At 37.1% G+C, this 25,241-nt stretch overlaps 2 protein-coding genes and 1 pseudogene across 6 annotated transcripts in view; 1 reads left to right on the forward strand and 2 right to left on the reverse strand.

The window, feature by feature from the left end:
* Positions 1 to 2,248, reverse strand: part of LOC127445547 (high affinity choline transporter 1-like) — a 54,180-nt pseudogene extending 51,932 nt beyond the window's left edge.
* The window catches only part of LOC127444521 (uncharacterized), a 212,668-nt gene that overhangs the window by 42,459 nt on the left and 144,968 nt on the right, over positions 1 to 25,241 (reverse strand). The window lies entirely within an intron of this gene.
* The window catches only part of LOC127444517 (TBC1 domain family member 1-like), a 111,628-nt gene that overhangs the window by 17,796 nt on the left and 68,591 nt on the right, over positions 1 to 25,241 (forward strand). For 4 of the 5 annotated variants that reach the window (XM_051703909.1, XM_051703905.1, XM_051703906.1 and 1 more), the window contains 2 exons: positions 20,605 to 20,895; positions 23,045 to 23,239. In XM_051703909.1, the coding sequence (XP_051559869.1) occupies positions 20,605 to 20,895; positions 23,045 to 23,239 (486 nt within the window). Of the gene's footprint in view, positions 1 to 5,838; positions 6,035 to 20,604; positions 20,896 to 23,044; positions 23,240 to 25,241 lie in introns of those variants that run through there. The other variant, XM_051703908.1, reaches the window with a different exon arrangement.

Genomic DNA, 25,241 nt, shown 5'->3' on the forward strand with positions numbered 1-25,241 from the left:
AAACAGTCAGTAATAAAATAACAATAAAAAACAGCAATGAATAGAAATAGATTAAAAATAATAGAACAAAAAAAATGCAAATTGAGAAATGTCAGTGCTTTTTTTAAGAGCTTTAAAAGTTTTTAACAGCAGTTGGTTATCAAGCATTCAACTAAACATTCAGAATGAAATGCAACATAAAACTACTACTGGTCTTTACTGTATGATTATATACATTAATACTTTTTAAAGCTACTAAATTTAATCAGTCAAGAGCAGTTAAGAGTGTTTTCTCATTTTCTTGTTATGGTTGTTGATTATTATGATGACACACTAGACAGCAGCAGGTCTATTAGCTTACATTTATACTTAGAAGTCCGACATTTTAATACAAATCCGCTTTTTTCTCCGCTGTTTACGTTCACTTTAGACATCACTCTCTGTGTTTACATGAATACCTCACCAAGACGGGTATTTTGGCGGAATTTTGAAATGTATTTGTCCGCTCAGGCGCGCATTAGCGCAAGCATTTTCAAAACACGTGCATGTTCAGCACACACACATACGCCGCCTGTCAATCAAACAGGGTGCAGCTGTTACTAGATCGATAGCAAATTATAAAATTACATGTTCTGGATTACTTTCAACAGCAGAATAAGAATATGAACTTTCTAATAAGTGACACAGGCCTAGGCTATCACAAATATTGTCCGGTCGGGCAAGTAAAATTCCCTTTCACTTGCCCCTTCAAAAAATCCACTTGTCATGGACAAGCGGACAAGCGTTAATGTCGAGCCCTGTGAGCAATCAAAAAAAATGAAGCTAAAGTGGTTACTTGTGTTGAACTTGCTTGCTCCTCAGATGCTGAAAAATAGTTACATTGTCAGAGCCACTGGTAATAGCGTTAACGTTAGATAATTAGCTAACTTTAGCTAGCTAGATATAACGCTACATACGCTATACATTGTTTTTCATGACAAGCAGCCGGGTATGTCAGTCGACATAAGCGAAGAGACTGACAGCTAACATTATTGTTACCTAACTTAGCTAACGTTAGATTAATGTTAATTATCAATGATAACTTCTGCAGTAATTGTATCTGTTTGCTGTCGTACGGGGGGGTTTACTGACTGAGAGTGAGAGATGCTTTGCCAAAGCAATGACGCAAAACACAACGTTAGGGATCTTTTATGTTATTATGAGAAGTGTAAAAATATTTTTGATTCATTATGAAACTGTGGCAGGACAAATTGGACTGTGGTGGGCCGCCACAGTCTAGTTAATTAATTGGAAACACTGAATTTAATTTAAAAGATCTGGACAAAAAATTGAGCATCACTTATGGTTTGATATGGGATTTGGATTGGGAGGCACAGTTTAGAAAACATGCATTCCTCTTCACGTATTACTGCCTGTAGTTGAAAACAACTTGCTTCACAAATTGCTTTTGGCACCCCTCTGTGGACACCTGGGAAATGGAACTCAGACTTGCCCATACACCCAACAACAGTTACCGCTTTGGCCACTGGGGGCAGTGTTTTGAATTTCGGTGAGCACAGAGTGATTTTAGCTAAAGAAAATTCAACCTGCTGTCATCGAGTGGTTGTCGAGTGGTGGTTGTGGTGGTAAGATGACATCATAGTTTAGCATCGCCTCTCTCTTCCTGTGATTTGACCTCAAAAACCTGAACTTGCAGGGCTCTACGCTTACATTTTTTTTAGTTGCACTTGATCAAATTTGATGCTTTTCATTTCATTCAAGCTGACTAAAATGTCTCACAACTTTTTTGCACTTGCTCGGTTGACTGAAGGGATGAAAAGCAGTCAATCGCATTGTGAAACATAACTATTGTAATTTTTATTCCGATTGTACTATACAACACTTCATGAGCTTCAATCTAGGGTCGGGAATCTTTAGGAACCTCATGATTCTATTAGATTCCGATTCTGGGAGTCACAATCCAATTTAAAATGATTCCTGATACATCTACATTTTTTTAATCTTATTGGTTATTCTGCTGTGCAAAAACAAAACACAGTAACTTCACATTTTGACCAGAATTGGGGTTCTTCGACTGTAAGTTGCCCTGTGACGGACAGGTCTCACTCAACTATAACCAGGGTTTGAGACAATTGCAGTAACTACAAAATCCACACCCAAATCTGTTTTGTTGGTGTACAGTGTATTTACAGCCTTTGTATGGTGATATTGGCATCATAAAAAGTGATAAACACTGACCTCACGCCGTCAGGTGTGAACTCTCTTCCCAAAGAGCGAGAGACCGGCAATGTGCAACAGCAAATGAAAGAGCGCAAGAGGAGTGAAAAACATTGGGAAGCAGCAGACAAAACGATATTAGAAAACAAAAACAACACCCACGTCTCCCCAACCTCTGTCGTATCATTATTTTCAGGTGTTTTTTTCCCCTTGTTGTGCAATTTGTGCAATAATGGCGCAAGCTCGTATTTCATGTTCTTTGTTGACATGTAATCACGAAATCAACTCTCCCGTTGCCATGTGAGCGAGTTTGTGAATAGATTTCAGGATCATATTTTCATTAGGAGACAAATGGTGTGTGGTCGATACATCCAGTCTGCATTCAGTTTTGTAGGATGTGCTTGGCTTTAGGATATGTACGTTTCTAACATCTGTCTCTGGCGTGTGCATGAGTTCCACTGCGCTGTCGCGTTCTCAGAATCGATTTATCGGAGAATAGATTTTTTTCTCCCACCTCTACTTCAATCGGGTCACTCGCACCGGTGCGCCTAAATATTTTTTCCTAGTCACACACAGTAATTTTCGGTTGCACTGTAGAGCCCTGACTTTGAGATAGCGATCTTGTGGGTGGGTGTGCACTGTAAACTCTTGGGAAATGTGTGTGGAATATTCTCTAGACTAGTGCCTTCACACAGTTAAAAATCACAGACTCATTGATGTAATGGCTAAATATTTGTACAATTTCACACAGTGTTTTTAAAAAGTATGTTCAAGTAATCATCTTTGACATTTGTCTGGATTCTTTATCCTGTGCCATTTTCAAGCGTGTTTGTGTTTCATGTCTGGATTAAGTCAAACTGTGTGGCACTCCTCTGATTCCCTCTTTCTTGTTCGGTCTCTCTTTCGTTCCCTCCCGCTCTTATTTATATGTTTATGGGCCTGATGGCTCATCAACATACTAAGGCAAGCTGTTTTTTTTGTTTTTTTAATGATTATGTTCACAGTAAAGACAGTTTAGCTGTTTGTGACTCATCCAAGTTGTTCATCAACTTCACTGACTGTGTGGGGTATTTCTAGTTAAAAGTGCCCAAGGCAGTTCTAAATCAGCTCAACATCAGTTCACTTTGACTGCATTAAAGACCTGATGAAATGGCTTTTCTGTGTTGACCTACTTCCTGTTGAAACAGGAAGTTTGGGCTCAGCCTTGTCCCTTTTCTTTAAAGCCAATAGGCTTTAGTTATGTCACAGCAATGGACCACGTTTTGCTAGTCGGTTGCAGTTGATGTTAGGGAGATGGCCATTCTCAATCTAGGGAGCATTTGATTAGACAAAAAACTCCTTAGTGTAAGATGAGTCATCAGTATTCGTGGTTTGTGTTCCCAGACATGGACTAAAAGCCACAAAACTCTAATTTTGATTCAAGTCAAGTCTATAAATCATTGAATAGTCCAGATTTTGGTGTTTTGTGTGCTCATGGTAATCTGATTTTAACTGAGGCTGCTCTCAACTTTCACTTTTTCATTTTATGGGAAAGAGCTGTTTTTTTAGGGGGTTTCTGCTCTTGTGTGTTCATGCCAAGCTGAAGGGCATTGACTTCTCTTTATTTTTGGATTACTCCCTGTTCCAGCCCTCCTGATTTCCTCTCTGTGTGAGTGTGTGTTACTGAGTAGAAACAGACCGTGTGTTTGTCTTACTTAAGTGTTCTTTGGCACATAAAAATGTGGCTTGTTGTTCACAGTGACGACAGAGAGAGAAACATAACTTTGTAGCCTAGCACAAAGTATTTTTAAACTTCAGAAAGTATGCCTGTGCAGTTAGCTATTAAGTAATTGTCTGATCGTGGTTATTTGATCTAACTGTGGTTATTTAAGATAATCATGATTATTGTGCATTTCCAATTCTAAAATCAACATTTTACTGTCTAAATAAGGGAATTTTAACTGCCGTGATATCCACTTTAACATAAATGCCTCATTTTCCGGTGTTATGCATTTTGTGAGCGCTCCAAATGAGAGCCGCTCCTCAAGATTAACCGCTTCTGAAGCGCTCTGATGCACGCACCAACTGCGGAGGCTCGTGCAAAACTCCCACAAAAATCTAAACAAGGAATTTGATCGTGAACGCAAACAAAGACTGTTTAGCCCAAGACGGACCACTTTTTTATATTAAAATGAATGAGAGAAATTGGAACGCCCAATATGACGGATGTAGACAAGGAAAGATTTTGTCTTTCCCTATTCCTGTAGATAGGAGCTTTGCTTTTATGCCGCATGTATAGTAAATAGCTGCCCAAGAGCGTTCCAAAGATGGCTGCCGCGCGGACTAATTTGCCTTGAAAGGGACTTTGATGCAAAGCTCTGTTAAAAATGTAAAGTTGGAGGAATGGCCAGTGTTCTTGACCATTGCGGGTTTGTATGCACAGAGCTAATGACACGCAGTGACAGATGATTTCAGAAGAATTTAGTGGAGAATTTAGGACAGCAATATTTTAGTATTGCATAATATAATATAACAGCTATTTAGGTTGGCTTGGTTCAAAAACAACAGTGTATATGTAAACATGATCCAAGAATAAAGTTGACCAAAAAGAGAGACATATTTTAATAATATAACATATATAATATATCCCTATTTTATTATATGATTCCAAGTTAAATATGAATAAATGTCTTCTTAAGCTGAATGAAGCACACATACACCTTAAGAAGTATGATCATTTGTATGACAATAGTTGTCATAATTGTGAAAGCCCTAAAACAGATAATTAAACACCATAATCTAAATTATTTGTTTGACAATGAATCATCTTAATCGCAATTATGTGTTTGATAAATAATCGTAGGCCAAATTTTATAATCTTGACAGCCCTGTCAGGTCTCATACAGTATGTGCTGCATCACTCAGTAAAAATATATGAAAGGTAGCTTTGTGAGGGTGAAAGGTGAATCTCACGAAATACGTCAAGAACCAGTCATAATGACTGTAATGTCAAGATTTTTAGGGAAAAAGGAGTTACATTTTGGTCTGTTCTCCCCCAAAACCGATCGTATCGCTTCGTAGGACATGGATTAAAACACTCGAGTTGTTTGAATTGCCTTTATGCTGCCTTTGTGTCCTTTTTGGAACTTGGAAATGTTGCACTCCTTGACTTGCATTAAAAGGATGTACAGTATTCTCATCATATCGCCATCAAAAAGTCTTAATTTGTGTTCCGTGGAAGAAACAAAGTCATGCACGTTTGAGACGGCATAAGGGTGAGCAGCCTAAGTGATGAGAATGATCATTTTTGGTTGAACTATTCCTTTAATGGTCCCAAAATGGACTTCATTTTCTTCATGCAAAATATTCATAGTGTAAATTCTGAATCTGTGGTGAAATATGACCTGGACATGTTTTTGTGAGATTCAGACATGCCACAGCCAGTCTTTGGCAGGCTTCAAGCTGTACCTCCGTAAAATCAAATACTATTAAAAGAGATCAAGTCATCCCAGAGAGAGAAGAGGAGGATATGAGAGATTGTAACGTTGCTGTATTTCTGGAGGTGATTTTGCCAGGAAGATGTCACCAGTGCGGTGCTCTGACTGAAGCATATTGTTCTGAATCAGCAGGGGAGGCGGAGCCAGAGTCAGCCCCAGGTCCAAAAAAACAGAGCTAAGACAGGAAGGGACAGAGGGAGAACAGAGCAAGCTTTGAGGGGCTCACACTTACCATCTGAAGGTGCAGGAAAGGAAAGTTAATGACGTAGAAAAGAGTGGAATAAGATGGAGAGATGAGAGAGTCTGCAGGAAGGTAAAGATCAGGTTTGGACATGCCTTTTCTGCGTAGATGGCTGAGTCAGGTGAGTAAAATGAGCGTCAAGTCCATTCTCTTTGCTGCCCACAGTTGTTATTTATGATATTTTCTCTGTAAATTATATAGTAAATAGGTTAAACTTAGCTTTCCTTGTGAGTCTTGATCAAGATACTTCACAGCTTTGCTCTTTGTTGTCATTTACCTGGCAAAATAGTAATCAGCTTTGAGAGGCTAAACCTGGTATTGTACTAACATCAATAAGTTAGGTTGGCCAGAAGAAAGACATTAAAGTTTTCTTGTGCACAACAGGCAATTATTCTCTGATATTCCTGTTTGCAACAAGCTGTTATGCAAGAGAAGTCTTGTTGATACTTGAATCTACAAGCTCATCATCTTTGTAACGAAAGCTTATAACCCTGAACTGGTGAGATGATTAACAATAAGAATACTTCCTTGATACAAATTGAATGTCTGGCATTTTTAGGCCCATTGAAGGTACTTTCATCATTAATGATCTACTTTAGTGTGATTTTTCCATCACAGATCATGATTAACACTAATTTTCACAAAGTCTTGCATACAGACTATCTGCTATGACAGCTTTTAAGGTCGCTGGTTAAATTTCGTCTGTTTCGGATGATTTTTTTGTTTTTTTGTCATCCTCTTCTCGGAAAAGGTGGCCTATGAAATTATTCTCCTACTCAGTGGTAGCCAATCAAATTGTGTCTTTATAACTCTGTGCTAAATAGATGAAGTTAGGTAGAAGTAGATCTTAAAATTAGATGAGCAGTAACAGCAACTTTGTGAAATTTAGTTACACATGTCTGTTCAGCTTGCTCTCAAAGCTTGTGATTTGCCATAGCTGTCATTGGTAAAAGCTTATAAAATCAAGTTTAGTTTAACCCTCTGGGGTCTGAGGGTGTTTTGGGCCCTGGAGAAGTTTTGACATGCCTTGACATTTGTGCTTTTTTCAGTCGCTTAAAAACATATTAATGGCTAAAGTCTGATAACACTGTATTCAGCACAAACTGGGCTACAATAATATGTGAACAACATGTATGTACATGTTTGTATTTTTGAAATAACTTTTATCCGTGGTTTTTGAAAAAAGTCACTGAAATAAGGCCATATAACACATACTAAACATTTGTTCAAAAGACTTTTGAGAACTGGATCTTGTAGCCTAGAGTTTTTGCTACAAAAATGATGTGAAAACCATCCTGATCACCCATTCATACAAAAACAATATAGTCATTTAACTTTTGTAAGACACTTTTAGTGTTAGAAAGGCCATATGCGAGGAGGCGTGGATGATCATGAATATTGATGTGATTCACACCTGAAGAGACAAAGACCCTTCCCCTGAGAGAGAATGAATGTGAGGAGACTTAATTACTGAATGTATTGTTTGTAGCTTATTCACAAAATCAAGTTTAAGTTAAAAGAAGTAATCTGACTATACATTTCTTTACATAAAGACTTTACTTAAAAACTTTAGACCTACACTACCATTTAAAAGTTTTAATGTTTTTAAAAGAAGTCTCTTCTGCTCACCAAGGTTGCATTTATTTGATCCAAAATACAGCAATATTGATATTGTGAAATATTTTTACAATTTAAAATAACTTTTCTATTTGAATATATTGTAAAATGCAATTTATTCCTGTGATCAAAGCTGAATTTTCAGCACCATTACTGCAGTCTTCAGTGTCACATGATCCTTCAGAAATCATTCTAATATGCTGATTTTCTAATATGGGCATATTTACAGCACATTTTACACATTTACACCCGAACAGATATTTGCAAGCACAAGCTTCGTTGATGATAATGAGGCAGCATAAACACTAGTTAAAATATAATCTAAACATTCATATTATTTTTATATCATATTACATATCATATTGATATCATGCAGCATACAATTTAAATACCTGCTTTAGCCGAAACAACATTTAAATGTAACTAAAACTTGCCTATTAGGACATATTTCAAATTTCAATACTCTGAATCCTGGCTGGCAAGTCTGGAAATAGTCCAACTAGTAAAATATGTCCATGTTTATATAAAATAGCATGTCAACTAATATCTAAGTAAAACTAAATGACTTGCTCTTCCGAAATTGTATCTTCAGCTGGATCAAGTCGCTCTTCAAAATGCAAACGTTCCTCGTCGGATTCCCGCTCTTCTTCTGTGGAAAATGTGAACTTTTCGTCACTATCCAGAAGCTTCCTCACCTGTGTAGCCTGCCATCTTCCAAACGTGCAGAGAAGTGAATGAACTTGATGCTTTTTAAGGCATTGTTGGGGGCGTTTACCATTTGCATTGATCGCCTCAGCACATTACCGTATGAATAGCACGCTCTGTTGGTGGGTGGGATCACATTAGCAATAATGAGCTGAGCCGGGAGAAATTGTACATCGCTTAGTTTCATACAGATTACATTGCAGGAGGATATTTGTTTTAAATTTGAATTGTTTTATTTAAAAGTAGACATTTTAAGCTTTCTTTAGACATATGTTTCATGTTTGTCTGATAAGTATTCGCGGAGTTTCAGTTAATTTTTGTGACGTGTTTCAGAAAAACGCTCGCGGAGACAGAGACGGCTGAAAGCGCACCCTGTTTATTTTCTTTATTTTACAAAAGCACAAGGTTTTGTTGTTATTGTGAATGTACACAAATAAAAATAGACCCTTTATAGTTTCTGATGATGTCTTACACTTATCTGTATGCCCAAAAATGGCGGAGAATTTTAAGTTGTTTCCGCTGTTATGAGGAAAATATCCAGCAGGACGCGCCGGCGTGTCCATCGACCCCAGAGGGTTAAGTACATGGGTGTGCAGGCAGAGCTGTGTTCATTTGTAGGCTTGCTTTGGTTCCAGACTGGATCCATGATGCTTTGCTGAAGTCAACATGAAGTCAAAATTGACCCTGTTTATTTTCTTATTAGTGGTGGGCAATATGACCAACATCTTATATCATGATATGTAGGGTTGCAACTAACGATTATTTTGATAATTGACTAATCAATTATTAGAACGATTATTCGACTGTTCGGCGATTATTGCAGCGGTTAATTATTAGCTCTTAACCAACTATTCAGCTTGTGCCCAACTTACTGTGCATCCAGAAAGTATTCACAGCGCTTCACTTTTTCCACATTTTATTATGTTACAGCCTTATTCCAAAATGGATTAAATTCATTATTTTCCTCAAATTCTACAAACAATACCCCATAATGACAACGTGAAAGAAGTTTGTTTGAAATCTTTGCAAATTTATTAAAAATAAAAAAACGAAAAAAAATCACATGTACATAAGTATTCACAGCCTTTTTTATTGTCGACGATGTTGATAATGTCGTTTCAGTGCTTTTGAAAAAGATAATCATTTCAGCCCTAATGATTTGACTAATATTATATCACAGTATAGTTAATTTTTTTCTGAAAAATCAATCAATATTGGTTTATAAATTAAATAAATATTGTAATGCCTATTTTTAAATAGTCCAGTCAGTGAATGAAATACTTTGTGAATAACAATTGCTTTCTCATCTATATTTTTTCTTTTGATTTGGAACTTGGCAAACATAGTCAAAGTAAAAAAATAAAAAAAACACTCAGGTTGGTCTTAAATCAACCTTCCATAATGCTAAATTTCACATTATGCCACATTTCAGTCTAATGTTGTATATTATTATTGTAGTATCTAATAATATTTAGTATGATAGTAGTATATATAATACTATAGTATTATTATTAGTAGTAGTAGAAGTAGTTTAATATTATCATTATTATTATTTGTATACATTTTCCTCAAGAAACTCGACATCATCTCATCAGCAATGCAACAAACTAAATAGGTAAAAGAAAAAAGTAAAAATATCCAAAGAAAATAAACACTTCATATGGCTCTTAATGATTTAAGTCATCTGTATAGAGAATATATGAATTTCTGAAGGCAAACATGGGTGTAGACTTGCCACGATATCATAATTTCCACACCGGTGTGGTGTTCACGTTCAAACCGACTAACACCAGTATTACCGCTGGTTGGATGCTAAGCGGTACTATGGGGTAATTTTCGTTAAGCAATAGCCTACACAATAATGCAAGGCAGCTTGATTTTAAACTTTGAACTTTATTTTTTATTTATTTTAAATAAAAATTCAAATGAAACTGAAAAAGATAAAGTGCAATTAAAATGTGTGTTGTTCAACTTTTTGAAAGATTTTTCAACAGTTCTGAAGGGCAACATGTCTTTGGCAATGAACCTACTTCATCCGTGCATTCTCTCCATCATGGGCTACTGGTCAGGTATTTCGTTGTTCGGCCAAATACATCACTATGTGGGCCGTTGTGTGTTTATTTTGGTATTTTATTACCTTTCATCCCAGGACCCAGTTTAGCTGCTTCGGAAGGGTAATGACTTTGAATGTGTGTGAATAAATTATTTTGTTCCCTCCTAGGGCTGTGTGATATGCAAGAAATATGCTCATGATATTTTTATATAAAAAAAAATATATATATATATATATATATATATATATATATATATATATATATATATATATATATATATATATATATATATATATATCACAATATCCAATTACATCGTCAACCCCCCAGCTGAGGGATTTAAATTCATTTATTTAAAAGCAAAAAATTTAAACCAAAGACATTTCTAAATTCAAATTGCGCTTCAAACGAAATGAAAAATCAATTAAAATAACAAAGTGGTCAAAAAAAATAAAATAATAAATCATATAACCATCATTCGATTTACCATCACACAAGTATCCGTCTATGACAACAGGCCGAAAATTACTAATACAAATTAAGATCTAAAAACAATTATAAATGTAAACATGATAGTTATAACAATGATAATAATCACTGAAATATAAATCATGGTTCGAGGTGAACGTGTTTTTGTATTATTGTATGATTTAATCACAGATGTATAGGCCCTATGTAAAGTGACCCTGCAGAGTTGCGCTCGCAATGATCTCAGAGCACCTACTGAGCTGACATTCTCATAGATGATAATATTCTTGCAAAACATTTTCAGAAGATTGAAATAAAGAGTGAGAGCCCTTTACATACGCATGTTACACGAGACTGCACGCCTCTGAACAAACAGCGCGTCAGACTTGCGCATAGACAGTTTTTTTTCATCTGTTCTTCAAAATATAATAAAGTGTGTTTCTTCAAGCACGTGTCTGTGTGTCTAACAGTATTTCCTGTGTCATTCCAAATCCGAGATGTTACCTGCAAATAAACGTCTTCTGTCAGTGCGTGTACATTGCTGCCTGTGTAATTTGATACGTTGGTTTTTCAGTGCGTTATTTAGGTTCAGTTATCATGGGTCACAAACTCTTCATTAGGCAACTATTCTTTATTTAACCCTTGTGCTGTGTTGAATTTGTTTTACCCAATTTGGTGTTCCCGGTCAAAAATGACCAGCCTATTAAAAATTGCTTAGAAGTCTCTCATTATGCTGTATTATCACCAAATATTGGATTAAATCTTTTTTAGAAAAATCTTTTCTGTTTTCTTTCAATTAGCACAGGTTTTGTATTTGTTTTTTGAGCTTATTGATCGTAGGCCTCATTGACCAGAGCTTATGCACCTCCAAAATATTATTTGTGGATAATTTTGGCAATATTAAATAAAATATGAAAACATTCTGTACTATTTATCACACTAGTGTGCTTTAATGTTTAACCAGGAAGTTTGTTTTTAAATTATTTTATTTTGTACAAAATGGCACAAAGTCACACTTGTGGTGTTCCCAGTCAAAAATGACCAGCCTATAAAAATTGCTTGTAAATCTCTCATTATGCTATATTATCACTAAATATTAGATTAGATCTTTTTGCCAACTTTTTGCCAAACTCTTGAGTATTACATGCTTTCTTTTTCACAGAGATGAACTTTATCCTACCCTGAACTGCAACCAACATCCATTCATCCATCCAACATTACCACACACACACACATGCACGCGTGCGCGCGCACACACACACACCAGAACTGTCTTTGCCCCACAGTGACACCTCTCCAATAGAATCTTTCTTTGATGATCTATCTTTCATCAAGCATTGTGTGTTTAAAATGCAGAGCACACATTTGCAAGGCACATGCAAAAAGCTATTGCCAGTTATGTGCATGAGGACACAAAACCACCAGGTGTTCGTTGATTTGGTTTTGTTGTTGATTAGAAAATAAAACGGAAATAAGAACAGTGTTGGTATTTTTGTTCCTTGAAATGTTCTTTATATGACAGTGTTAATGTGTAAATAGGCTTAGGCCAGTTTTCTTTGTCACAATGGTCAGAGTTCACAGGGAACACCATAAGTGTTACTTTGTTCCCCTTTTCAGAAAATAACAGCATTTCAAAATAAAAGTCCTGTTTTTTTTTTTATCTTCCCCATTAATTTTTAATGACCGGTCATCTTTGACCAGGAACACCACAATTCTATTGATTCTATTGGAGAGGGGTCACTGTGGGGCAAAGACAGTTCTGGTGTGAGTGTGTGTTTGTGTGTGTGGTAATGTTGGATGGATGAATGGATGTTGGATGCAGTTCAGGTAGGATAAAGTTCATCTCTGTGACAAAAGAAAGCACGTAATACTCAAAAGAGTTTGTGCGTGTACTTGAGTATTTCTGTGTTCATGTGTGCTTGCATGTGTGTGTGTGTGTGTGTGAGTGTGTGTTAGTGCGCACAGAGCCGAGGCCTTTATGTTTGTACGGCTGGGCGATAGGACGATGTAATTGGATATCGACGATGTCTTAAGATCCCGGTGCCGATTGCGAACAGACGATGATCTACAATAATGGCAAAACCATGGATCTGGGAAGTCGGCAAATATATTAAAGAGTGGCCAGGGTGTGAAACTAGCTCCCGCCACCCGCCAAATGCGACAAGGTTGAATCCAGTTCGCAAGTTCCTCGTCCATATGTATTTCATGCGCAGGTAATTTTGCCCATCTACCCGCAACAGGCGGGTGACCTGTCTCGGAGTGAGACATGACAAAAAATGCTGTTAGTCACAAAGTCGCACTTGAAGAAACACACTTTATTATATTTTAAGAACAGACAAAAGAAAAGCCGTCAATGCTTGTGTCTGATTCGTTGTTTGTTCAGAGACGTGCAGCGCGAGCCTGTCATGTGGAACAAGCGCTTGTAAAGAGTTCACTCTTTTTTTCCTCTGTTTCATTCGTCTGAAAACTGTTTGAAAGTATAATGTCATCTATAAGAATGCTGCAAATTATCTCCGATCATCTCAGGAGGTGCTGTTAGTTTAGTTTGCGTTATTTCCACTGGTTGGCTTGCATTGTGAATGCAACTCTGCAGGTTCAATAATATATATCTTTGATATTAAATAGATAAAGTAATGCAAGACACCTTCACCTTGAACCTAAAATGTAGTTTTATATTCTTTTCTTTAGGCAGCATTAACTGTATTACCAAAACGCAATACAAACACAAATTCGATAAGAACACACATTTGTCAGCATTATTTTGGGAACACAAAGGAATTTATTAGGCTAATTTATTTTGATTATTATTGTCTTTACATTTATAATAAGTTTTAGTTCTTAATCTGTAGGCTATTAGTAATTTTCCATTTGTGTTGATGGATGCTTGCATGATGGCAGATGGAACCGTTGGAGACTGTAAGTGTTTGGATTTGGGGGAGGTGGTTATATAGGTTTTTTTATCATTTCATTATTTTATTGCTTTTTTTTTTTTTTTAGTTTACTTTAAAGTGCAGTTTAAAGTGTGTTTTTCATGTTTTAATAAATGAATACATGTTTAAAGCAGAATCAATAAAGCAAAAAAAATCACCGACCCTCGGCAGGGGGGTTGACAATGTAATCGGATATCACAATATTTTTTAAGATAATTATCGCAAAAATATTTTTTACATATCACCCAGCCCTAGTTTGCAAGCTGTGTGTTTGTGTGTGCATGCGCATCTGTGTGTGTATGTGCACATGCCTGAGATTTGGAGCTGCTCATGAGTAACAGATTGGTCAATGGATGAGTGTACCAGTAGGCTCATAATAGGACAATCAACACCTTTATCCAAGACACAGAGAGCATGTTTTAAGTTACGCATGGTGAGTCAGTATTATTCACATATAGGAAAAAAAGATTTAGTCATTATAGCTTGAAATTTTGATGATCAGGCCCAACCGTCTTCACATAAACATGTACATTCATACACTCTGACTCACACACTAGCACATGCTTAATCAGACCCATGCACACTAAAAGGCAAATGCTTTGATATCTACACAAAGGATGCCATGTGCACTGGTTTGGTTTCTGACCAGTTCTCTAATGAAAAGCACTCATTCAGAAACATTCAGCTGTGTGAGCTTTGATTAGCAAGAGGGTTTGCACTGGACTTTCCCCATAGTGGCCTTTTGAAGAGTGCGTTAAGCCGGTGTGACACTAGCTGGTTCCAAACGGCTCTGTTTTGGCTGAGGGTTTCACAGCTATCAACTTTTTTGCTGAAATCGTACTCTCTTCATTCAGGGTCTCTCACACTTCCTCTGACTTTCTCCCCAATTCCAATGTCATGGGAAGCAACAAGAGATCAATATGAACGTAAACAATTGCTGATTTGGGATGCGATTCATAAAGTAACTGTGAAAAAAGTTACCCTGTGAACGTGTGCTATTGTGTATTTATCCATTTGTGGATTGCCATTGAAAGCATATGTCCATTTAGAAGTGGAACATATCCCAGGATGGATTCGAACTGGTGCCCCTGTTAGGGGTGTAACGGTTCTCGGTAAAAAACCGAACCGTACGGTTCGCCACCCACGGTTCGGGAAGCATTGGCACTGCGGTCGGTTCACCTCACGTTTAATGATGCATCTGGAGCATCTGGAGCACAAGTTTTGGTCAAGAAAACAAAGCGTCAAACAGACAGGCACAATTACGATCTCCGGTAATGCACCTGAATGAATCTGTAAATGGATACACTCCACCTGTGTTTCACATGGGTCAACTTGATGACATCACTAGTCTGCAAGCGTTGTGTATAGTTGAAAACGGCAAGTGGAGAAAACGAAATGCTGATAGAGGAGCCCCGTGTTTCTCCTTTATTGGAGCATTTTCTTTTTGCAGTCAATTATAACAGCGATGGTCAAAAGACGTTTAAAAAAACAGGCACTGTTTGCAGACATCGCTCAACATGAGTGCTGTATACTGGTAGTATATGTCAATAATGTGTGTGAGGGTTTATTTAAAATGTGAATGCAAGCTCTTTCTGTTTCCTTGCGTGGCTGTAATCTAACGCGAGCATCAATAATGTGGTTTGATTAAGATGCCGTTATAGTAATACATTGATACGTGATTAATGTTTTACACTGAGATCACCCAGGGAAAGAGCCGCAGGTGAGCCGAAACTGCACACACTCCCTTCCATTTTTAAGCAGGCACTCAGTGCTAATTCGGACAGACATGAAACAGTAACTAAATGCGCTTGGGGTGTTCATGTGGGATTTCCATGTATGATTAAAATAATTTAGCAGCATTATCACAACATCCCTTCTCATATGCATTCTAATAGCAAGGTTATTCCTTTTATAGTGATGTACATCTTCCGAATATTGAATATATGTTGAGATGAGTTTGAAGTGCATTTTTATGTTGATGCATGTAGCGTATTAGTGCAGGTATTAAGTTAAAATGTTGATTTAGTAATTAGAGAAAGTGGTTTTATTTTTAGTTAAGGACCCTGACAAAAATTATCCATGGTTTTTTAAGTAATATTGTAGTAGCCATGACTGCTGTCACCATGGTTTTCTGAGCAGAAACCATGGTTTTGATACAATTAACCATGGTTTTATAACAGTAATACTGTAGTTTCTATATAATAACCATGATTGTACTGTATTTTGTAACCATGACAGTAACCATGTTTATATTGTGGTTACTATGATTTTCACAGCTCCAGTTTAAAACCTACAAAATGTGAAATGTTTTGCTGAAAAAGTGTGCTTTTGTGCCATCTTTAAAATAAATCCTGCTTGGTTTGATATGTTGTAATGTTATACAGTAACATTTGTATAATTTTAAGTGTGGCTTAAGTGTCCAGATACGTTTTGCTGGTCACTGTGCTTACAATCAGCATCCGGGGGGCCTCCCATAATAATGTTTGTGGCTGGTGAAATGGCAGCCAAGAAGTGGAAAGATTGTTTTCATAGTTACTAAGTTGGCAATACAAGAAAGAGTAGATTGTGGTGGAACTCCATTGACTTCCCGGTCACATGCCTGTAATGCAACTCGATGCTTATGAAACAGCTCTTAAAATGATCTTGTACTATTGCCTGTGGTATTTTCCATGTTAGCTTTTCTCTCCTGGGCCAGGCTGTTTGCCGTTTTGTTTTTTATATGAACTTTGCTGAAACAGACTTGGACTGAGCTCTGCATACCAGCAAATTAAAGATTTGATTAGCAGAAAATAACTGGCCTACATGCTGCAGCTGTCTGGTGCAAACTGTTTAGATATGATCAAACCCTCTTTTGCCCAGTATAGAAAAGTGTCTATTTTTGCCAAAAATGGTCAGTGAAATTGATCTGAAGTAGTTGTTTGCAAATGTTTCAAAGTCTGGGTTTGTCTTGATTAATGTAAGTACTTGGCAAGAATAGTTAATATAGTGTACACATTCTGTCAAATAAATACACACTTTACACACTTGACTGACACTGAATTGCTGTCCAGCCTCAGCAGCAGAAAAACAAAATCCCAACTGGCTGAGAATGACAGAATGCTCAGCCTTTACAATTTCATCCATCCTGTTTTTGGCCTGGTTAAGAGAGAATTTTAGAAAAATATCTGCAGTGCTCTTTTTTAAAATGCCAACTGTGGAAAATTGAATGGGTTGTTGAAAATCACTGCAGTCGTTTCACCCTTTACCAACATAGACTTGAATTGCTGTATTAGTGTGGAATATTTTTTTTTTCTTTCTCTCTAAATACTTTTTATATTTGATTGTGGTGCTTGCTCAGATTTATTACTTGGGCTATTACTCTTCTACTTAAATGATCAGACTTAGATTTTCATCTGGCAAACAATAAAGCATGTGAAAAATTAAATACTGTAGACTTAACATTGAAGGAGCGACCTGAGCCATATCTTGGCACCGGAATATCATAGAGACATGGGAGATGGCTCTTTTGACCTAGGCCATTCAGCAACCAATGAGAACATCCTTGCAACCGCATAGCAACATGCTAAAAACCTAGCAACCACATAGTAACACACATGCATCTTTTTGTGCAGGCCACCATTTAAATTTTCTTCAGAAATATTCCAGTCTAGATCGTAGTTAAAATACATTAGTCACTCTTTTGCAGCAAAATTTTTGACCAAAGTAATCTTTGACCCTTCAGTAAGGGATTTAACACCAGGGTAGTGTTGCACCATCTGTGCATAAGGTGAAGGTTTCACTTAAGTTTGATGTAATTTTAAAATTAAGGGCTTAGTAAGGGCTTAAAGTCAGTGCTCACTTTGTTTGAACCACTGGTTCTTAACGCAAGACTTGGCTAGTAGGTTATAAGCTTTCCGTAAAGCAATGTTTAATCACATAATATGACTTTTACCTTAATTGATCCAATAAGCACCATTCAAATGTCTGAACAGAAGCCGTGCATTACAGTTTTACCTTGTTACGGTTAATGTTCAAACCTTTTTGTTACATTTTGCATTTTTACAAATTAAATTTTGATTGAAATACAATACGTAAAAAAGAAATGTAATGAATTGTATATTTAAATATGTAAATAATAATATTCAGAGTCTGTATCTAAAATCAATAAAGGGGCAATAAACAAATACTAAAGCAACAGACAAAAATTGACATTTATTAATTTTAATATCCTATATACAGTATTTTTATGTGTTATTTTGTAGTATTTTAAATATTTTGTAAATATTTGTAATCTTGCAAGCCATGATACTGGGCGATACATACAGGAAAGTGCACTGTTTAGATCAGGTTTATGCTGAAGGGAGACTAAAAAATAAGGTTTTGTTTACACCGATCAGCCACAACATTAAAACCACCTGCCTAATATTGTATAGGTCCCCATCGTTCTGCCAAAACAGCGCCAACCCGCATCTCAGAATACCATTCTGAGATTATATTCTTCTAACCACAGTTGTACAGAGCAGTTATCTGAGTTACCATAGACTTTTTCAGTTCGAACCAGTCTGGCCATTCTCTGTTGATCTCTCTCATCAACAAGGTGTTTCTATCCACAGAACTGCCGCTCACTGGAAGTTTTTTGTATTTGGCACCATTTGGAGTACATTTTAGAGACTGTTGTGTGTGAAAATCCCAGGAGATCAGCAGTTCCAGACATACTCAAACCAGCACATCTGGCACCAACAATCATGCCACACTCCAAATCACTGAGATCGCATTTTCCCCCAATTTTGATGATTGATGTGAACATTAACTGAAGCTCTTGACCCGAATCTGCATGATTTTATGCACTGCGCTGCTGCTACACGATTGGCTGGTCAGATAATTGCATGGATGATTGTTGGTGCCAGACAGGCTGGTTTGAGTATTTCTGTAACTGCTGATCTCCTGGGATTTTCACACACAATAGTCTCTAGAATTTACTCCAAGAGGGTCACACTTACTGATTGTTTTTGCTGATATTTCCCTCCTAGTCGGTGAGCCTGTCCCACATACTGATTAAAAATGGAGGGAAGGTGTCACACTTAATGACTGCCTTTGACTTTTCTCAATGCTTCATTTTCCCAGCTAATCAACCTGAAGCTTTTGAATACACAGGTATTTTTCAATATTACTCCTGCAGCATCTGCTATGTTTGGCTGTTTGTTAAAGACATGTCCTACTGATAATCGCATAGCAAAAAGAAATTGCATTTTTCTTTCACACATGAATTGTCACATTTTGCAAAGAGCTAGGCAACAAACGTGTAATTTGGTAGAAATTGAACTATTCAAAAGTATATTAAAGCACCATGAACTAAAATAAAACAAAAGGACAAACTTGAAAGGTATGCATAATGCTATATAAATGTAGACTACAATATATTTATATAATGTAAAACTGTATACAAATATAAACTTATGTTTACGCTTTATAAAATAATATAAGTCCTAAGTATTAAATGTAAATGGTTTTACACATTTAAAGTCACGTTGTGCAAAGATCTGGGCAGCAGAATTTTTTTTCCTTTAATAGTCTGTCATGATATGACATATTAGATATGTCATACATACTTGTTGACTCCAAAGAGCAATAAGTTTCTCATCTAAATGCAGGTTCTTTCAGCTTTCGCAATGTTATATTTTCAAATGGATTCAAACTGGAAAATGTATGTTGTGGCTATTGGTATCCATCATTAGTTGCTTTTGCAATATTTCTGCATTTAAGGACCTGTTCTCACCGTCACAGAGAACTCTCTCTCTCTTCCTGTCTTTTCTGCCGCAATACAAAAGAAGTGATTGTGAAGATGGAGTAACTTTTTCTTGTGAAAGTGCGTGATTGTTTATGTATCCAATGGAGGCTTGTTGTAGAACGCATGTCAACATGCAGCTTTCAGTGAGGAAAGAAATGCATCCAATAAAAACGGACGAGAACACAAGACCTCGCCTCAATGACGGAATGATTTTTTCAAACAAAATGGATGTGTTTTTTCAGTCTTTAAAGCCATTAACTCAGCAGGGAGTCCCGCCAGTCAAGTGATTAACACCTCCCGCTGAAAGATGCTAATGCGTGCTCTGTCTCCCTCTGCCTGGCCACTGATTATGATTATGAAGCTAACACCTGAAAATCAGTGGAAAAATTGGGCTAGTGGGACGCCACCTTAACATGATCTGTGTGAATCTATGTTCAACAAAGTATAATCTTAGTGGTAAAAATTTAGCAAGTCGTGGTTTTGGGCAGGTCTGCCAGAGTCTGTCATGTCATCACGGTGATTGATGTTTAGAGTATACTCTCCACTGGATTGACATTTACAGCACTTAGATTTTCCTCTTGGATCTGCAACGCTCATGAAGTCATTTTCCTTTGATAATCAAAACCAGAGCTACTGCATTCAGTACTTCACACTCACAGTTGTCTGCTTACGCACTAGTTGCACTGAAATGTGTGGCAGTTTATTTATTCTCTCTTTTCTTACTCTAACTGTATTTCTGTACACATGGATTTGCACACACTTTTTTGTTTTGTGATGAGAAATTACAAGAAATTACCATCGATGGAGTTTGAACTTGTACTGAACTTTGATACAGATTTCAAAAAGTGTACTTGTGCTGTCAAGGTATGTGTAGATGTTTGTTAAATACATATTAAGATTTCGAAAAGGGTTAGTTTAACCTCACATTGCCTACTTTAACTAATTATTTTCCCCTCTCTCTCTTCTGCCTTTCAGTGCGGTTTGAAAGCATTATAAAAGTGTACTTACGCTGCCCAAGCATTCATAGATATTTATAAAATCTAGATTTAATCCAGATGAAGATTGCTGAAGGGGTTAGTTTACACTCACATTGCTTACTTTACCTCAATCTTTCCCTCTATTTCTCCACGCTCTTGCGTCTTTCCTGCAGGTTCCAGAGATCATCAGCACTCTCAGGCAAGCTGGCAAAAGTTCTGCCCGACAAGAAGACACTCCCTCATCACTGCCTAGCAACAATCAGACAGATGCCTCCTCGGCAATGACGGCTGATGCAGCAACAGCTTTTGCTAAGAAGTTTGAAGTGTTGTTCTGTGGGCGAGTGGTGGTGGCCCATAAGAAAGCTCCACCCGCATTAATAGATGAGTGTATCGAGAAGTTTGGACGTGTCAGCGTCACAGGCTCACTTGCAGCAGGCATCAGACGGGCATTCTCGCTCACACAGGTTACACTTAACATCTATGTTTCTATATTTTGAACACATCACTTTCTAGATCAGCATATCTTAACCTTTTTACCAGTGTAAAGACACCAGAAAATGAAAAGATACGTTTCATAACTTATTTAGATAATGCTGAGTGTTCCAAATGGAATGATGCACGCTTTATTTAAAAGATGATGTGGTTATATGACATTAGACCTGTAAATAATATTTATATTGTTCTTTATTGAATGACATTGAATGATACCCATGTAAAAGAGAGCAAAAGGATTGTGTTTTCTTTTAGTTAGGAAAATTAAAATGTACAAGCATTTTGTAATTGAATAAGAGTAATGGAGTGAAATTGCACTTAGGTGTAAATGTTTTTCAAACATCGCTGCCTGCCCTGCAGGTTTAGAAATTAAGGGGGTTTAAATGCCAACAAAAGTCATGATTGTTGGTGCCAGATGGGCTGGTTTGAGTATTTCTGTAACTGCTGATCTCCTGGGATTTTCAAGCACAACAGTCTCTAGAATTTACTCTAGAATGGTGCCAAAAACAAAATCATCCAGTGAGCAGCACGTCTGTGGATGGAAATGCCTTGTTGATGAGAGAGATCAACAGAAAATGACCAGGTTCAAACTGACAAAGTCTATGGTAACACAGATAACCGCTCTGTACAACTGTGGTGAGAAGAATATAATCTCAGAATACTATTCTGAGATGCGGGTTGGCGCTGTTTTGGTGGCAGGAGGGGGACCTATACAATATTAGGCAGGTGGTTTTAATGTTGTGGCTGATTGGTGTACACTCACCGAGCACTTTATTAGGAACACTATGGTCTTAATAAAGTGCACGACGTGGTCTTCTGCTGTTGTAATCCATTCGCCTCAAGGTTTGACTTGTTGTGCATTCTGAGATGCTATTCTTCTCACTAAAATTGTATACTTTGTCAGTTCGAACCAGTCTGGTCATTCTCCATTGACCTCTCTCATCAACAAGGAGTTTCTGTCCGCAGAACTGCCGCTCACTGGATGTTTTTGGGGTTTTGGCACCATTCAGAGTAAATTCTAGAGACTGTTGTGCATGAAAATCCCAGGAGATCAGCAGTTACAGAAATACTCAAACCAGCCCATCTGGCACCAACAATCATGCCACAGTCGAAATAACTGAGATTGCATTTTTTTCCCCATTTTGATGGTTGATGTGAACATAAACTAAAGCTCTTGACCCATATCTGCATGATTTTATGCATTGTACTGCTGCCACATGATTGGCTGATTAGATAATTGCATGAATAAGTAGTTGTAGATGTGTTCCTAATAAAGTGCTTGGTGAGTGTATGCTCATGTTTTATTTTTCCTGCATAATTAATTGGCATCCGAAAACATTTTCTGATTGGTCAATTGGACGTAACAACCATGCTTAAAGGAATAGTTCATCCAAAAATTTAAATTCTCTCATTATTTACTCACCCTCATGCCATCCCAGATGTGTATGACAAACGAATAACTTTATAAGAATATTTCATCTCTGTATGTCCATAAAATGCAAGTAAATAGTGACCAAAACTGAAGCTCCAAAAAGCCCATGAAAGCAGCATAAAGGTAATCCATAAGACTCAAGTGTTTTAATCCGTCATCTGAAGTGTTCTAATCTGCTTTGTGTGAGAACAGACCAAAATATAACTCCTTTTACAGTACATCTTGACATTGCAGTCTCTGGGCACGATCATAATTTCAAGCTCGATTACATTTTCTAGTGCTTGACGCATGCCCAGAGCGCTTCACTTGCATTGTATGGACCTACAGAACTGAGATATTCTTCTAAAAATCTTTGTTTGTGTTCTGATGAAGAAAGAAAATCAAACATCTGGGATGGCATGAGGATGGGTAAATGATGAGAGAATGTTCCTTTTTAAATTAACTATTCCTTTAAGTGTATTAGCCAGACCCATTTCAGCAATTTATAAAGACATTGCTTATCCTGCAAATTGACCATATTATAGATGTTCTCAGTAACAATTATTTTATAGACATTGTGGCCCCAGGTTAAGAACCCCTGTTCTAGTTATCTGTTCATTATGCCCATTTTTGTTGTAACTTGTTCCAAGTTATTTTTGAATGGTAAACATTTTTGAATGGGTTTGGTCCTTATTCTGCTTCACATCCAGGTGACAAATGGAGCAAACGAGGGAGCGGATGGAGGAGGAAAGCGACCTCTTTTTTTTAAAAGAGATCTGAGTTTTCCATTACTCCAGGGGCTGGATGAGAATGGCCTCTCACCGGAGCTTCAGCAACGGGCTGCAGATGGAGCTACTGGAGTCCAACCCACCAGCCTACAGGAGAACAGAACCATGTTGTTTACTGTGAGTGACACACACACATTCTCACACATGCTTCTGTATAAACACCAGAACCATAAACGGCACTGATGTCACTAAACACTGCTACTACTACTACATGTCTGTTTTAGCTCAAGTCCATTATGTCTTTACTTACCATACTCTATATGAATCCCAATGAAACCCTACACTGAAACATTAGCCACATAATCCACAAAACGGATTGAAACACCAGCACCACATGAGTCCATTGATTTGGTTTCTGAGAAACTTAAATGGTGACTCTCCCAAATGTTGCATTGATATGCCACATGAACATGTACAACATTTCAACACATCATTATCTCTAAAACTTTACAGAATATCATTTGGCTTTTGGACTTCTTTCGAAGACATCTAAAGAAGCTGTCTTTGTCTTGATATTTCACAGAAGAGATACTGCACACAGGCTTTCATCTAAACATTTTAATGTCTGCGCTCTGTGGTGTCATCAATTTACTTGTGGTATTTGTATGACAGTACTATTGTGGGTTATACGCACTTGTGTGAGAGGTCAGCATGGCTTATGCCTGTATGTGCATATATGCATATACATTTTGTGAAGGTATGTTTCTGTCTTGAAGTTGGCTCCTCGCTTATGGTCATATTTTGTAGTCATACAGTTCCTCCTCCCAAGTAGAGTGTGTGATGTTATGTGAGTGTTTTAGCCTGAAGGACATGTAGATTCTTATTAAACAAGTCTGTGCTAAATCCATCACTGCTTCTATTCAGACACATCTGTATACCTATAGTGGCCCCAAAAGTATTTGGACAGAAAAAGCCACACTTAAAAAAAAAAACATTGCAAAGTCATTGCATGAGATGACATAATATCAAACCAAGTGGCTTTCACTTTAAAGACGGAGAGCACAAGCACACTTTTGAAGCAAAACATTTAACAAAAACAAGTTTGTTAGGTTTTAAATGATAAAGCAATAGATATATGGTTCATCTGTATGAACTGAAAGGGATTGTTCACCCAAAAATGAAAATTCTCTCATCATTTACTCACCCTCATGCCATCCCAGATGTGTATGACTTTCTCTCTTCGGCAGAACACAAACAAACATTTTTAAAAGAATAGCTCAGCTCTGTAGGTCCTCACAATGCAAGTGAATAGTGATCAGACCTTTTGCAGATCCAAAAATCACATAAAGGCAGAATAAAAGTTATCCATAGGACTCCAGTGGTTAAATCCATATCCTCAGAAGCAATATAATAGGTGTTGGTGAGAAACAGGTCAAAATTTATGTCCTTTTTTTACCCTAAATCTCCACTTTCACTTTTACATCTGAAAGTCACATGTTTAGTTACACTTTAAATCTCCACTTTAAGTTTCACTTTCAGATTTTAGGACTTAAATAGTGTTCTGTTTCTTACCCACACCTCTTATATTGCTTCTGAAGATATGGATTTAACCACCTGAGTCTATTCATTGGGATTCATTTTATGTTTCCTTTATGTGATGTTTGGAGCTGCAAAGATCTGGTCACCATTCACTTGCATTGTATGGACCTACAGAGCTGAGATATTCATTTGTGTTCTGCTGAAGAAAGAAAGTCATACACATCTGACATGGAATGAGTGTGAGTAAATGATGAGAGAATTTTCATTTTTGGGTGAACTATTCCTTTAAGGGGGGATTCACATCCACTAGATGACTTTGGGTCCAATTGGTTAGAAGTAATGGCAAAATGATTGAGAAGTGAAGTTGTTAAAAATGCTATCTAATGCAGTGAGATTCATACTTGTATAAATAGCTTTATTGTTCTAATACTGTTTTGGAGCTACTGCATATTGTGAACATCCACTCACTCTGTATAGTGCAGCTCACTGACAGAGTACATGGTTGGTCTCATTTGTAAAATCCCCATGCTGTTTCAAGTCACACTTCAAATGTGATAATGACATGTGAAAATGTCCCATTAATTAATGATTCGATTGATTAGGTTGTTTTAACTGCTTCGTGGGTGCGTGTGAGTATGTT

This window comes from Myxocyprinus asiaticus, chromosome 8, assembly GCF_019703515.2.
Source record: "Myxocyprinus asiaticus isolate MX2 ecotype Aquarium Trade chromosome 8, UBuf_Myxa_2, whole genome shotgun sequence".
NCBI lineage: Eukaryota > Metazoa > Chordata > Actinopteri > Cypriniformes > Catostomidae > Myxocyprinus > Myxocyprinus asiaticus.